Raw genomic sequence first — 15,389 nt, forward strand, 5'->3', positions numbered from 1 at the left:
GGGAACAAAGGGAAGGCTAGAAACATGCAGTGCTTTTACTGATGCGGCCGCTGCAACTGAGGTAAACTAAAAGATTTAAACCACGCAGGGTGACAGGAACGAAAAGGGGGATGTTGGAGGAGAAGAGGGCAGGCAGGTGGGGACTGGGGCAAGTCACTGGACATGGATGGATGGAGGAGAGGGAAGAGAGGAAAAATGCTGGACATGGATGGAGGAGAGGAAGGAGATGAGATGAGGGAAAAGGAAGAGAGGAGAAAAACTGCACATGGATGGAGAAAATAGGCAGAAGCTGGATCCACTCTATACCTCCTCCAGTCAAGTCTGCGGAGGACCCATCTTTTACTTATGGATGTAGGGCAAGAAATGAAGAAGAAAGGATGAAAGTAAAGAAATAAATGGAGGACAGATACAGAGCAGCAGAATCAGATACTGGGACCAGCATGATCAGAAAAACAAAGTCAACAGACAACAAAGGTAGAAAAAAATCATTTTAGTGTTTGGAATATGTCCATTTTGAGAATTTGCATCTGCTGTCTTATTTTGCAATGTATAGCAATGTGTTTTCTTTCTGTTTTTCTGGTATTGTGATGCATGCAGAGTCTAACTTCTTAGGATTTCAGGTTAATTTTTAAAGAATTTGAAGAGGGGCTATCCGTGTTCTGCATGTGTGACTGCAAGGCCAAGTATCTGAATAGGGATCTGTTTGTTAGGTTCTGAGATGTTAACAACATTGTTTTTCAGATTTGGCAAGACTGTTCTCCTAATTCCTGTCTGTATGCTAATTTGGTTTGTGTCATTTTGGGTATACTGGAGCTGTAACAGCTTACAGAAATTATTTATAATGAAAAACAAAAAAAAAAAAAACAAGTTATTTTTCTTTTCCTATACTGGTGTAATATTTTCAATGATGCCATTGCTGGTAAAAGGGGTGTGGTTACTATGGGTGTGACTACTGTAGGGGCGAAGCCATAGTGATCCCACCCCTGGATGGGTAGGGGTACCGACTAATAGGCTGCAGGGGGGCGCCAGAAACCCTAGCACCGGCCCTGACTGAGAAGCCAGGGTCCATTGAGCTGATCTCATGTGAAGAAGTGTCATGGGTGTAACGTACAATGTAGAAGCCATGTGGCCCAACAATCTCAACACTTGCCGAGCTGTGACACACTGAGAGGCACAAATCTTGGATGCGAGAGAGAGAGACAAGATTGTCAGCTTTCGTCTCCGGGAAGTAGGCTCGAACCCTCTGTGTGTTGAGCAGAGCTTCTATGAACGTCAATTACTGGACAGGGTGGAGATGAGACTTGGGGTAGTTTAAAACAAATCCTAGTAGCGCGAGCAACCGAATAGTCATCCGCATGGACTCCTGAGCACCCTCCTCCGAGGTGCTCTTCACCAGCCAATTGTCGAGATATGGGAACACATGGACTCCCAGTCTGCATAGCAATGCTGCAACTACCATTAGACACTTGGTGTAGACCCTGGGAATTGAAGCGAGGCCGAAGGCAACATGTGGTACTGAAAGAGATGTGTTCCAGCCAAAATCAAAGATACTTCCGGTGGGCTGGAAGTATTGGGATGTGTGAGTATATGCATCCTTTAAGTCCAGAGAGCAAAGTCAATCGTTTTTCTGACTCATTGAGAGAAGGGTCCCAAGGAAACCATCCTGAACTTTTCTCGGACTAGGAATTGATTCAGGGTCCTTAGGTCTAGGATGGAACACACCCCACCTTGTCTTCTTCTGCACAAGGAAGTACCTGGAATAGAATCCCAGTCCTTCTTCCCCTGGTGGAATAGGATTCTGTCAGGACAATTCTTCAAACACAATCCAAAAGTGGATCTTCCTCCTATCAGTAAAGCTTGTTCTTTTACTAAGCCATGAGTAGAAAACTCACCTACCATAAAAATAATTGTTCAAAGCTAAACTAGCAGCTGTTTGGAGGAACTGGGTAAGGTCCTCTGTGCCTCATGCCAGCCAGAGCTTGAATGTTGTAGAAACAATGTTCACAGTCCCTTGGGAAGTGTAGGGGGGGGGGGGGGATCTCATGGTTCCCTCACAGGTGTAAAGGAACATTGCTTCCAATGGATTAGTTTGATTGAATGAGGCATGTGTTTGGTTTTATGAAAGAGGGCTGAACGAGCCAACTGATTACTCATGATATAGGCAGTTTATGCTGAAACATCTAGATGTCAGATGTTCATTTTTAAAAGTCATGATGAGAGGAAAATAAATGACATTACCGAACTATCCCTTGGGAAATGACCTATAATTGAATGAAGAAAGGTTCTTCAGAGACTGCTTCAAAGTAAGGTTTTCATAAATGTTTGGTAGATAGATGGATTGCTTTGAGGAGGTAATGTCATTTTATAAAGGAACTAGTAAAAAAAAGCCCATTTCTCATTGAAATGAAACGGGCGCTAGCAAGGTAATGACCTTCTGCCATTAATGTCCCCCCCCCCCATCTGGGCCCCCCCTCTCCTCCCATTTCCGCCGGCCAGCGCCTCCCTCTGTCTCTGTGGCCTCCGACAGCAAGGAGGACGTGTGCAGGTGCCCCAGCCCTTGGTACGTGGCAGCTACTGTTTAAAAGGTTTTACCTCCTGCTCGTCCGGCAACACTGAAGTGCAGCAAGTACAGACGCCGCTTGTTTCAGCTGTTCTTCTGGTCCCGCCCTCATTTTCTGTTTGCAGAAGGGCGGGACCACAGGAACTGCAGAAACAGAAGCGAAACCACAGAGTTCCCTCGAGGGCAGGGCAGTGATTGGGAGTGCGATTATGAACCCTACAAACACTACATGGCTTCATTGCCATGCTGCTACGGAGTGAGCTTCAGAACGTTGGAGGTGCGAATTAGTATATTAGATTTTTGCCCGTATGATACGTCAAGAGCTATGATCTCAGAAGGAAAGGACTTCTTGGATGTCCCTGGGGTCAAACATTTTACCGAGATCCAAAAATGAGCTTTCTTCATTGTTGTGCCAGTTCTGTAGAAATCATCATCTGAGTGACTTGCATATTCTAATTCAGTCCCTTATTTTTCAGAAGCAGCTAAAACTATATTGCAACACAAACTACAACAATTTTATATGTGAAGCTTGTTTACACAAAACGTTGTGTGTCAGAATCTGTAGCAGTCTGGCTTATACTCTTTTCCTGACTGGAAATGTATTGCTGGCTTAAAAGGCAGTGCTGGTGTATTTTGAGTTCTTGGACTTGGTGCTGGTACGGTATGTTCCAGAGTGTTCATTTGCAGTTTTTGCATTACTTCACTCAGTATCTGGTAGTGGGGAGAGAAGAGGAATGTACTGCGGAGGGAGCATATAGGCAATGGAGTGGGGTGCGATGCAAAGACCATGGCCCTACCAATTTTTTGCCCCACACAGCATCACCAGGGGTGGGGAAGGCAGGAACAGAGCTTGGTTTGCTCCTCCCAAGTGACAAGAGATTTCACTGCCCTTAAGGGAAGGTGGAGGAAAAGAGAGGACAGAGAAGTGGGGAGGGGAATGTTAGAATGGATTGGAAGGTGAGGGAAAGGAGACCGAGGGCGAGAGGGTGTGTGCTAGAAAAGAGAGGTGAGGAGGAAAGAAGGTGGAAGGAAGAGATGGAAAAAACAGAAAGGAAATGATGAGGAATAATTGTTGAGAAAAGAGTGGGGAGGAAAGATGTTTTGTTTTGATACTATTGTTAATACGTTTTATTATTTTTTTTAATTATGTATGCTTTTATTGTTCGTTGCCATGCAGTCACAATTTACATCTGTATTTTATAAAATATGTGCGTACTTTAGGAGTCAGATTGGTAAGCGGACCCATGTTTCTTGCAGCTCCAGCTCACAGCACTTTCTATTTCCTTTATTATGACGGCACTTATTTAAGAATCTCCTGAGGACGCTTTTAGCGAAACATGGTGCCCATGTAGCAATTCTAAGATGAGATTTTGGACAAAAAATTTATATGAATGCTAAAAGATTCTGGAGGAGATAATCTTACTAATTATATAATGAAGATAAATCCATGATGAAATTTGCTCATCGAGACCTATATATGGAACATTACAAACTGGATCAGCAGATGAACTAGTAGCTTCAAGTGATGAACTCTACCCTTTTTTAAGTATAATTTTCAAAGACTCAAAAGAATGTAAATGGCAGGTGAAAGGCATTTGGGACTGCTACAAGTATCACTAACAAGCTAAGTATATGTATTTTTGAATTAGAGAATAATGTAGACTTTGTAAAATGTTATAATAACCTGAATGTTGAATAACAATGCCTCTCATGTAATCTATGGGTTTGGTGATTGAAAAAAATTCTGTTTGTTTATCAAAGGGTGGGATGACAAATTTTTATATCTATTTTTTTAAAATAAATTTTTGTACTTTTAAATATTTGGTATATACATACAGAAGTCTTTATAGTGATGTTATAATTTAGTGTCACAAATTCAAAAAAATCTAAGGGAAGAGGACAGCTTGGGGAAGAGCATAGAATAAAACTGAAGGCTTACTTACAGCGAGAGAAGTAGTCTGTAAACAGGCATTTCTAATTCTTGGTATTAATGAATTTTTCATGGATGGGTAGTCTATAAGGTTGGCAAAATTTGGGATTATGTTTAAACACAGTTCCTACAAAGAAACATATTGGCATTAGCTTGAAAATTGTTCTTTCAAAGCAATTCTTCACAATGCAATCATCACAGCACAGCCTGAACAAGTCAGTCTTCTGAAACACATCATGCTCCATTTAAAGATAGAATTTTTTAAAAAGGAGCTGCAACATCTTAACATGCTTAACAAAAGTAAATTCAGTTTTGTTTTATGTATTTATATATATTAAACCACAACATCCGAGTTTAAAAACCAAGCAGCAAGAGAAAACCACAACACGGTTTTTGAAGTTTCATTTATACCCTTATTATTATTATTATTAACATTTGTATAGCGCTGCCAGACGCACGCAGCGCTGAACATACAACATAGAGTGAGACAGTCCCTGCTCAAATTCTTGGGTACAAATTTCTTTGTTCTAAATCCCAAATGCCTGGAGAGTCAATCAGACAGCAAACTGTACTGCAACATTCTTCCCCCTGCCCCCAGTTTTAAGTTTGAGCCTGCTATGCTTATCAAACAAATTTTAATATAAGTAAGTTGTCAAGGTATTAACAGTACTGATTTATGTTTTATTTCCCTTAGGGCCCTGTTTACTAAAGCACGTTAGCGTTTTTAATGTTGTCTACAATTAGAGCGCCAACCATGTAGACGCCTATAGGGATATTGTAGGCGCATACACAGGTAATGTGTATACATGGTTAACGCGCGTTAAAAGATGCTAACGCACCTATAACGCTGCTTAGTAAACAGGACCCTTATTTATTTCACTTGATATACTGCCTTTACAAAACAGGTCAAAGTGGTTAAAAGTACTAGGTCAGTACTACACCTGAATCTGTATTGAAGGTGCTTCAAGAGCTCGGTACACCATGGGGAGAACACTGTTCTTTATCTCATCGGGGGGAGTTTTGGTCAACAGCAAGTCCATTTTTTGTAGAAAAATTAACAGAATCTGTACATAGAAAGTAAATATATAAAAATCAAATTGCTGTTTTTTAAAAACTATTTATTTATAAATTTTGTAACAAATTCCAAGTCAAAACTTGTTACAGAAATACAGAGAAAATATACATAAATGATGAAACAAATAAAATGCATCACATCTCTCGATCTAAGAAATGAACAATACCCCTTCCACATAATCCTATTACTTCAAACTGTACGAATTTTACCACGCCAGTCATAGGAGCCAACTTTTCAAAATTATTGGGGGTGCTAAGCCCAATGAAAATAACCCCTCCTTGGACACATACAAGGAATTTTCTCAATATTGGGGGCGCTCAAGCACCCACAGCACTCACCGAGTCGGCTCCAATGACGCCAGTTATAATTAAGTGTACTTCTACCCTTATCCTATTCTGTACTGCTCACTAGAAGCTGAAGTCCCATCCCCGGAGACTTATCAGCCTCATTGGGATTACTTTCCTCTATATGCTACTACATATTTGTCCCAGAGTTGTATTCTCTTTTCCGGAACCTTATCAGCTTCCTTGCACCTACTGTTACTCTATTTTCCACTCTATATATATTCCCGGAGTTGGTACTCTCCTCTCCGGAACCTGTAAGGCACACTGAGCCTACTGCTATGCGGGAAAATGTGGGGTACAAATGTAATAAATAAATAAAAATCAGGAAACCATATTAGTCTTCCTTAGACCCCAAACAAAAAGGGGAAGTGAACACAAATTTTAAAGGAGAGCTTGGAGGAAAAAGAATAATACAAGGAAAAGGCCCTAAATTGATTAATCTGCAGTCTATTTCATAAAGTCATGATACCATGATATCAAGTCCCACTGGAGATGATCTTAGTATCCAGGAAGGTACGCAAGTGTTGTGGGGCAAACAACACACACTTAACTCCTGTATAATGGATAATACATGTACAAGGATATGCTAACAAGAATGACGCCCCTAAAGACCTTGTTTCAACTCTCACAGCCAGAAACAACTTTCTTCTCTCCAATGTACTTTTGGCAACATCAGGATACAACTACACCTTCTCGCCACAAAAACATTTTGTGAGTTTTGAAAAAACAAACAGTATCATCACAGAATTGAAGTCCTGCTTAAATACGAAACAGACCAAGAACATTGCTCAATGTGATAAATCAGATAAAGAATTCTCCAAAATGACAGAGAGGTTTTGTAAATTCTCAATCCCTGGCTGAGGTTGCCCTTCTTCCAGTGGCTTCACTCCCATATTCTTTTATGGCACAGTCAAGTAATAAATCTGCACGATCATACCTAAACCTCCACTACCCAAGCAACAAAGGACTCAAATACAATTCCACTTATGTATCCAGCTTTTCCTACTTAAGCGCACAACTATGGAACGCACTGCCAAAAATAGTAAAAACTATGCCAGACCACCTTAAATTCCGGAAAGCACTAAAAACAGACCTGTTCAAAACAGCATACCCGACCGACCCAACATAAAAATACATGGACACCTGTGACACGATGTAACCAAAGAACGTAATGGACATTACCTGACTCCTCCCCCTCCCTAAATTCCCCCCAATTGTACCTACCATACATGTACCTTAAATCTAACACAATATCACCTTGTATTCATTCACACCATGTATTTGTTCAGACCGGAATCGGCTAACGCCGTTAACAGTAATATGTAAGCCACATTGAGCCTGCAAAAAGGTGGGAAAATGTGGGATACAAATGCAATAAATAAATAAGAAATAAAGAGAAATTGCACTAAAGGGAATATTTCAAAGTTTAATCTTCTACTGAAATTCTCAAACTGCTCCCATCTCAGATTTATCCCAACATTATCTTCTAATATAATAAAACGCACAGTGAACGTTCTGAAGACAACATTCTGAAGTCACTCAGTCACTCCCTGAAGGGTTCATGGATTCATGGTGGTGAAGCCACAACACTGACCATGTCTCTCTGCCCCACCCTCGCATGACGGACCAATCAGTAAATACACCCTCAACATTCTGAAACACAAAGGACCATCACAACACCGTTCCCAGGCAACACTAGGCAACGTAAGACGGACCAATCAGAGGAAACTACTTGACAATAAGGGAGGAGCATTCCCCAGCAGGATGGCTCATTATCTGTGCAGCACGGAGAGCACAGAACCACCGCTGGAACGAGAGAAGAATATTCCTGCTGTGGGTATGTGCAAAAATAGACCGGGGGAGGGGGGGGGGGGGAAATTTTAAATGCCTAATGCCAGTACTGAAGAGTGCCACAGGGCCTATAGAACAGACTATATTTGGGATCGCTTGACATGGAGTCAGAGGAGCTGGAAAACAACGTGCCTGTCACCATCTGGGACGTGGGCAAACAGGACAAGCTGCGGCCCAGCTGGAAGGATTACCCGCGACCCAGCCAGCAGCAAACAGCGCCCAAGGACAGCACAGCACATCCCCCAACCCCCAAGCAAAAAACAAAACAAAACAAAAAAAAGACACACATCAACAACCTGCACACACACCGCACCCACACAAAATAACTCTGTGACACATACACACACAAAAAAAGCCACATGCTAGCGCCCGTTTCATTGGTTTCGGAAACGGGCCTTTTTTTTACTAGTATTTAATAATTGCAGGAACAGAGCGTTTCAGTTCTTTAATGTCTGTCTTTGTTTGGTCCTCAAATTTTATATACTCCTGCTTCTTCTGCTCCAAGTTAGTAGATAAGAGTGTCCATTTTACTTACAAGCAAAGATGTTCCTTGAGCAGACTTCAGCACTACTGTTGTCAAAACTTGAACACACTTCCATATACTGTCCAGGGTAATCACCACAGGGAAGCTAATTCTTGTAGTTCCCTCAAATCGGCAGTCAATTCATCGAATCTAAAATTACCGCCAGAGTTCCTCTCTACAGCATCCTCATCCCTTCGAGGGTCCTTGACCCGAGATGCTGCTGGACATGGTAGGGGCATGCTAGATGGGGGTGACAATGAAGTGTCCAGTCCCAAGGAAACGGAGCCCCCTTCTTCTGTTCCAACAGCAGGATTGTTCTTCCTGCGGGCACTTCACAGCGTACCACTCCAAAGTCTGCTGCGCTGGGGAGGAGGTCTGAGTCGGTGGCAGCTGAACTTTAACCACCCCTTTGCGTTTAGTATGGGGCATAGTGCAATGTGGTAAGTGGAGAAAAAACACATTCACCAGGCTATCTCCGTAGCAGATACACACCATGCTGCCTTATCCCCCCCTCCTTCAAGCCACAACAAAATCAAATTGCTAAGAGAACCTATTAGTTTTAAGAACAAAATCCAGTCTGAATACATAACATTTCTGAGGAAAAAAATAAGGCTTAACACTCACCATGTTGCTAGCCTGAAGGCATGAAAGACAAGATAGATCATTTCAGGTTACATAAATAAAGTCAGCTTGTGATGAATGCCAGAGAAACATAGGCATCAATTTTTAAACGGCTGAGGCATCTGAGTCAGGTGCATAGATCTGCCTTTTGGAAAATGGACAAGTCGTCTAAAATGTGGATGACTACAGAAGTTAGAGCAGGGAAAAATTTATTTATATTTATTTAATTTATTGGGATTTACGGCAGTGGACAATGCAGCACTGATTAATAGCATTAGGTACCTAAAATTACAAAATGAGCTGCAGGACTAAATTTAGAAACCCCGGATTTAACGGACTAAAATGCAAATTGGCTTTGCTAATGTATACTGTGTATTAAAAAAAAAAAAGAAATATCTGGAAAATATACAATCATGTCACATTATCAGGCATTTTGTACTATTTTTCAAGCAAAATGCATTGAGGGGTCCTTTTACAAAGCCGTGGTAAAAAGTGGTCTGCGTTAGTGTGGGCATGTCTTTTTGGCACTTGCTGGGCCACTTTTTACCGCGGCTGGTGAAAAGGCATGTGCAAAAATTAAAACCAGTGCTCACTTATTTACTGCCTGAGCTCTTACAGCCAGCCACTAACTTAGCAGTAAGGACTCTGCACTACCTGCGCGGTAACCATGCAGCACATGTTAACATGGCCGCACTGACGATTACTGCTGGGAACGCCCCCCCCCCCCCCAGTAGAAAATAGAAAAATATTTTCTACTGCAGGATTTGGCGCATGCCAAACTCAGAATTACCGCCAGACGTGCTACCCTGGCAGTAGTGATTTGGCACGTGCTACCAGAGCATTAGCCCTCCCGCGGCTTTATAAAAGGGCCCCTTTATGAAAAGGTTTTGTTTTTTTTTTTATTTTATTTTTAACTGTGGTCTTTGTGTGAAAGTTTATTTAAAATGTGGCATTAATATAAGCTCTTGCAATGCAAATTCATGCAAAGCAGCTCATTAAGGCCAAGAGCCACAAAAACGAGTGTGCAAAAAAAAGAAAAAGAAAAACAACCAAACAAAAATACTTATACCGCCATAGGTCCATCCTGGGGACCCCATGGGTGAGTTGAGATCTGGGAGGGAGGAGGAAAAGGTAGAAGGCGGGCTCATCCTTCAGTTTTTGTTGAAAGAGACGAGGGGGAAAGAGAGACAGTGCATATGCAGGAAAGTCTTCACTGCAGCTGGAGTGATAGCAGACCACCAAGGACTTGGAGTCCACTAGGGTGGGTAGGTGTGCATCATAGTTGGAGTGAAGGTTCTCTGGGGGCAAAGATACAGAAAGCCTCCAGTTTGTTTCATACTTTACTGCAGCTGGGAATGTGTGAAGCTCCTGCTATGGCAACACACAAAAAAAGTTCTTGTAAAATATAGCTATGGAATGCAGGCGTTCACCTGCTCCCTGTAGCTAAATTTCACAAAACACTTTCACAGATTAATGCACGAGGCCTTAAATTAAGGAAAAAATTCAGCCCAAGAAATTCAAACTCAGGTGCTCCATTGTCTTAATGAAATAGTCTGAAACTTAGGATCTTAAATCAAGAGCTGAACATTTTTTTTAATGAACCAATTAGCTTATTGCACATCTATTTTCTGAATAAGGAAGAGAAAAATGATATTTTCTGAAAAATCAGATCTTTTGCTTTTCCTTTTCAATAAGCACTTGGAAGGAGAATATGACTAAGGGGATGAAAAAGGGGATGAACAACTTGAAGCAGCAAAAAAAGGAAACAATCCAGACGAAGAAGAGTGTAAAATGTTAAAATGGTGGAGAAATACTAGAACAAGTGCACAAATAGTTATAGCAAAAAAAAAAAAAGTAAAAAAAATTTCCACAGCACCTAATTTTCCAAAAACTTTTAAAAATTCAATCATGTACATGAGGAGGGCAAAAGTTAGTCTTTTATAATTATCTTAATTACTATTATAGGACAGACATCAAAAACTGCAAAAGCTACACAAGTCGGCAATATTTTCATTTTTTATTTCCTAGAATAAAAGATACTTTCATTTTAGGGTGCATAAAAATCACATGTGAAATTTCATTAAAAAAGACCTCTTGCTTAAATTTGGGTCATGTATACCCAGTGAACACTAACCTCTCTCTCAATAAAAAAAAAAATCTGTGCATGACTCAAAAACATACAACAAGAGAAATAACCTTTTTGTGAACCGTATAAGTGTTACATGTTCGTGAATAATGCATACATTTAAATAATTTTCACTTTATAAACTGTGCAGCAGCAGATATAATGAAATATACCTGGACTGGTTCTTGTTGTTTGAACACTGGGCCGAGTTCAGGTAGAATTAGCTTGATATACTCTTCTTTCGTGCATTCCTCAGCAATTAGTAGAACATTGGGCAAAACGAAGGGCACCATATCAGGATTTACAAATTCAGAGGTCAAGGATGGCAAAATACGTTGCACCACAACACGCTTAACAGGGAGGAAAAAAAACCCACAAATATTATGCAACTATGTTCTTTATATAGTAAACTTTCAGAGTGAAAAAGAAGCCACAAGCACACACACATTACTGTGACAATCATCAGTAAAATACCTTAATATTACAGGGGTGACATCTTATTTTATATATAAAGCTGCTTTATCAATATGCTGTTCAGGATCTGAATCATTCAAATTGGAGGCCTGACCAACAGTTGGTGCTGCGGGAAGTGGTGGAGATGAAAATGGTAACAGAGTTCAAACATGCGTGGGATATGCATAGAGGAATCCTGTGCAGAAGGAATGGATCCTCAGAAGCTTAGCTGAAATTGGGTGGCGGAGCAGGTGGGGGGAAGAGGGGGTGGTGGTTGGGAGGCGAGGATAGGGGAGGGCGGTCTTATACGATCTGTACCAGAGCCGGTGATGGGAGGCGGGACTGGTGGTTGGGAGGCGGGAAATACTGCTGGGCAGACTTATATGGTCTGTGCCCTGAAAAGAACGGGTACAAATTCAAGGTAAGGTATACACATATGAGTTTGTCTTGGGCAGACTGGATGGACCATGCAGGTCTTTTTCTGCCGTCATCTACTAAGTAAAGTGGATTCTATTTAACTATGTAATTTAACTAAAACTTATTCATTATTCTGGACTAACAGATCAGCTCAACATAAATAAAAGATATTCAAAGGTCATACAAAAAAAAAAATACCCAGCAAATTTAAAGTATCATAAAACAAGTAATATTGTCAAACTTACAAGTACTAAGATATAAAGGAGGGCCTTAAGTTGCATTATTTGGGCCTTTATGAAACTTAACATTTGGCATTTTTGGTCAAGCAGCGTTAGGGCCGTTAGGTAGTAAAGAGATGCAAAATATACAGTAACACACTGTAAGTTGCACTAGGGCCCAAAAACCAAGGTAAAAACACCAGACGTTTGATGGTGCTATTTCACTAACCAAGAGCATAGCAGGGGCCCATCACCCCCCACCTCTAAGGTAGCCCTCACCCCCCAAGGGCTACTTTGCTCTCCTTAGTGATCCGGAAAGGTCTTTGGGCAAGAACAAAGCCCAGTCATTTCTGCCTAGTTTAGTGCCAGCTTCAAAATCGTGCAACTAACACTAACAGAGCCATAAAGATATGCGCGCCGTCGCTAGGGCTGCCGAGAGAGGGGGGCAGGGGGGAGACAATATTCCCCTGGCTTGGGCCTCCAAGGGGGGCCCAGCACCGCAGTCCCCTCCACCCAGAGCCGGTTGTTCTCGAGGGCGAGCCGGCACTCTTCCATCCCCCGAGCTAAAAGGTCCCTCAGAGTACTACTACTATTTATCATTTCTATAGCGCTACAAGGCATACGCAGCGCTGTACACCATACACAAAAAGACAGTCCCTGCTCAAACAGCTTACAATCTAGATAAGACAGGTAAACAAACAGAACAATTAAGGGTAAGGGAATAAAAAGGTGAGGTTAAAGGACAGGGCAAGTGAGTAGTGGTTAGGAGTCAAAAGCAGTGGTAAAGAGGTGGGCTTTGAGTTTGGTCTTGAAAACGGCAAACACGGGGCTAGATGCACAGGCTCAGGAAGTCTATTCCAGGCGTGAGGTGATGCAAGACAAAAGGAACGGAGTCTAGAATTAGCAGTAGAGTACCTGAAGAAGGCATTGTTCGGGGCAGGCAGGAAAGATCCTCAGTCTTTCCTGCCCGCTGCCGGATCGCTCTTTAAAAATGGCTGCTAAGACTTCTGCTGAAGTCTTGGAGGCCGCCCTTGTAAGTCTCGGCGGCCATTTAGAAGAGTGATGCAGTAGCGCCACGGGAGAGACAGCGCCGGAAGTGGGCAGGAAAGACTGAGGATATTTCCTGCCTGCCCCAAAGAATCCACTGAACAACCTGGATGGCTGGAGGGGGGCGGGCAGGGGGAGAGAAGAGAATCGCTGGACATGGTTGGATGGAGGGGAGGGCAGGGGGAGCGGACGATTGCTGGACATGGGTGGATGGAGAGGAGGGTTGCTGGACATGGGTGGATGGAGGGGAGAGAAGAAATGCTGGACATGGATGGAGGGGAGGGATGAGTGAGGAAGGAGATGTGATGAGAGAAAAGGAAGAGAGGAGAAAAACTGCACATGGATGAAGAAAATAGGCAGAAGCTGGATCCACTGGACAGTCAAGTCTGCGGAGGACCCAGCTTTTACTTATGGATGTAGGACAAGAAATGAAGAAGAAAGGCAGCAAGTAAAGAAATAAATGGAAAGGAAGCCCTGGAAACGGAGTTAAGAGGACAGATACTGGGCCAGCATGATCACAAAAACAAAGTCACCAGACAACAAAGGTAGAAAAGATCATTTTATTTTCAACATAGTGCTTGGAATATGTCCACTTTGAGAATCAGGTGCTCAACATTAAAAGTTTATATTTATTTATTTATGGCATTTTATCTCACACTAGTAAAAAAGGCCCGTTTCTGACACAAATGAAGCAGGCGCTAGCAAGGTTTTCCTCGGAGTGTGTATGTTTGGGAGAGTGTATGTGAGAGTGACTGTGTGAGAGACAGAGTGAAAGTGTGAGTGTGTGAGAGAGAGAGAGTGAGTCTGGGTGTGAGTGTGTTTGTGAGAGAGTGTGTGTGTGAGAATGAGAGTGTGTGCAAGTGTGTATGTGAGACACAGTGTGAGAGAGAGTGTGTGTGTGAGACAAAGATTCTCTGTGAGAGTGAGTGTATGAGACCAAGCGAGTGTGTGAGTGACTGTGTGGCACATAGAGAGTGAATATGATACAGTGTGAGACAGAGTGTGTGAGAGTGAGAGTCAGAAAGACATTGTATATGAGAGAGAGAGTGTGAGCCCTGCCCTCCCAATCCATGCCCATCTGTCCCCTGCCCCCTCCATTCATCCTTTTCCAGCAATTCCCTTCTCTCCCTGAGCCATGCCCTCCCAATCCATGCCCATCTGTCCCCTCCATTCATCCCTATCCAGCAATTTCCCTCTCTCCCTGAGCCCTGCCCTCCCAATCCATGCCCATCCATGCTCCTCTGTCCCCTGCCCCCGCCATTCATCCCTTTCCAGCAATTCCCCTCTCTCCCTGAGCCCTGCAATCCATATCCATCCATGCTCCTCTGTCCCCTGCCCCCTCCATTCATCCTTTTCCAGCAATTCCCCTCTCTCCCTTCCATGACCCCCCTCGCATCCATGCTCCTCTCTCTCCCATGTCCCAGCCTGGCCCGCCCTCTTCTCCCCCCCCTTCGCATCCATGCTGTCGTTTCTCCCTTGCCCTCCCGCTCCCATTGTTCAACTTTACTGCCCACCCTCTTCTCTCCCCCCAACATCCCTTTTTTTTTTTTCTTTTTTAATTTACCTCCGTGGCGGTTCCGGCAGCGCGTCAGGGAAGGAGGCGGCGCTCCCGACGTCTAGCCTTCCCTTCGCTGTGTTCCGCCTTCTTCGGACGTCATCCTTGACGTCAGAAGAAGGCGGAACACAGCGAAGGGAAGGCTAGAGACGTCGGAAGCGCCGCCTCCTTCCCTGACGCTACGCTGCCTGAACCGCCACCACGGTTTGTTGTTTTTTTTTCCGCCCTCGACGTCATGACATTTGACGCGAGGACGGGGCAGAGACGGCTAGCTGGCTGGCTTCACACCATGAATCCACGAACCCTACAGCCAGGGAGTGTTTGAGTGACTTCAGAACGTTGTCTTCAGAACGTTCACGGTGCGTTTTATTATATTAGATTAAACATGAATTAGATTGGAACCTGGGATCATTTAATTGGGGCTGGTGGTTGGGAGGCGGGGATAGTGCTGGGCAGACTTATACGGTCTGTGCCCTGAAGAGCACAGGTACAAATCAAAGTAGGGTATACACAAAAAGTAGCACATATGAGTTATCTTGTTGGGCAGACTGGATGGACCGTGCAGGTCTTTTTCTGCCATCATCTACTACGTTACTATGTTAATTTGCAACAGCAAAAATCACATTAATTATTCAAAAGCATGCCAAATGCTTTTAAAGTTCTGTTATTC

The 15,389-nt window shown here is 42.9% G+C and overlaps 1 protein-coding gene across 1 annotated transcript in view; it reads right to left on the reverse strand.

Annotated features, from left to right (window-relative positions):
* SCYL2 (SCY1 like pseudokinase 2) overlaps positions 1-15,389 on the reverse strand; it is an 83,265-nt gene that overhangs the window by 20,361 nt on the left and 47,515 nt on the right. Inside the window, 3 exon segments of the mRNA XM_030213967.1 lie at positions 4,504-4,617; positions 5,432-5,554; positions 11,203-11,379. Of these exon segments, the coding sequence (XP_030069827.1) occupies positions 4,504-4,617; positions 5,432-5,554; positions 11,203-11,379 (414 nt within the window).

Source organism: Microcaecilia unicolor, chromosome 9 (assembly GCF_901765095.1).
Source record: "Microcaecilia unicolor chromosome 9, aMicUni1.1, whole genome shotgun sequence".
NCBI lineage: Eukaryota > Metazoa > Chordata > Amphibia > Gymnophiona > Siphonopidae > Microcaecilia > Microcaecilia unicolor.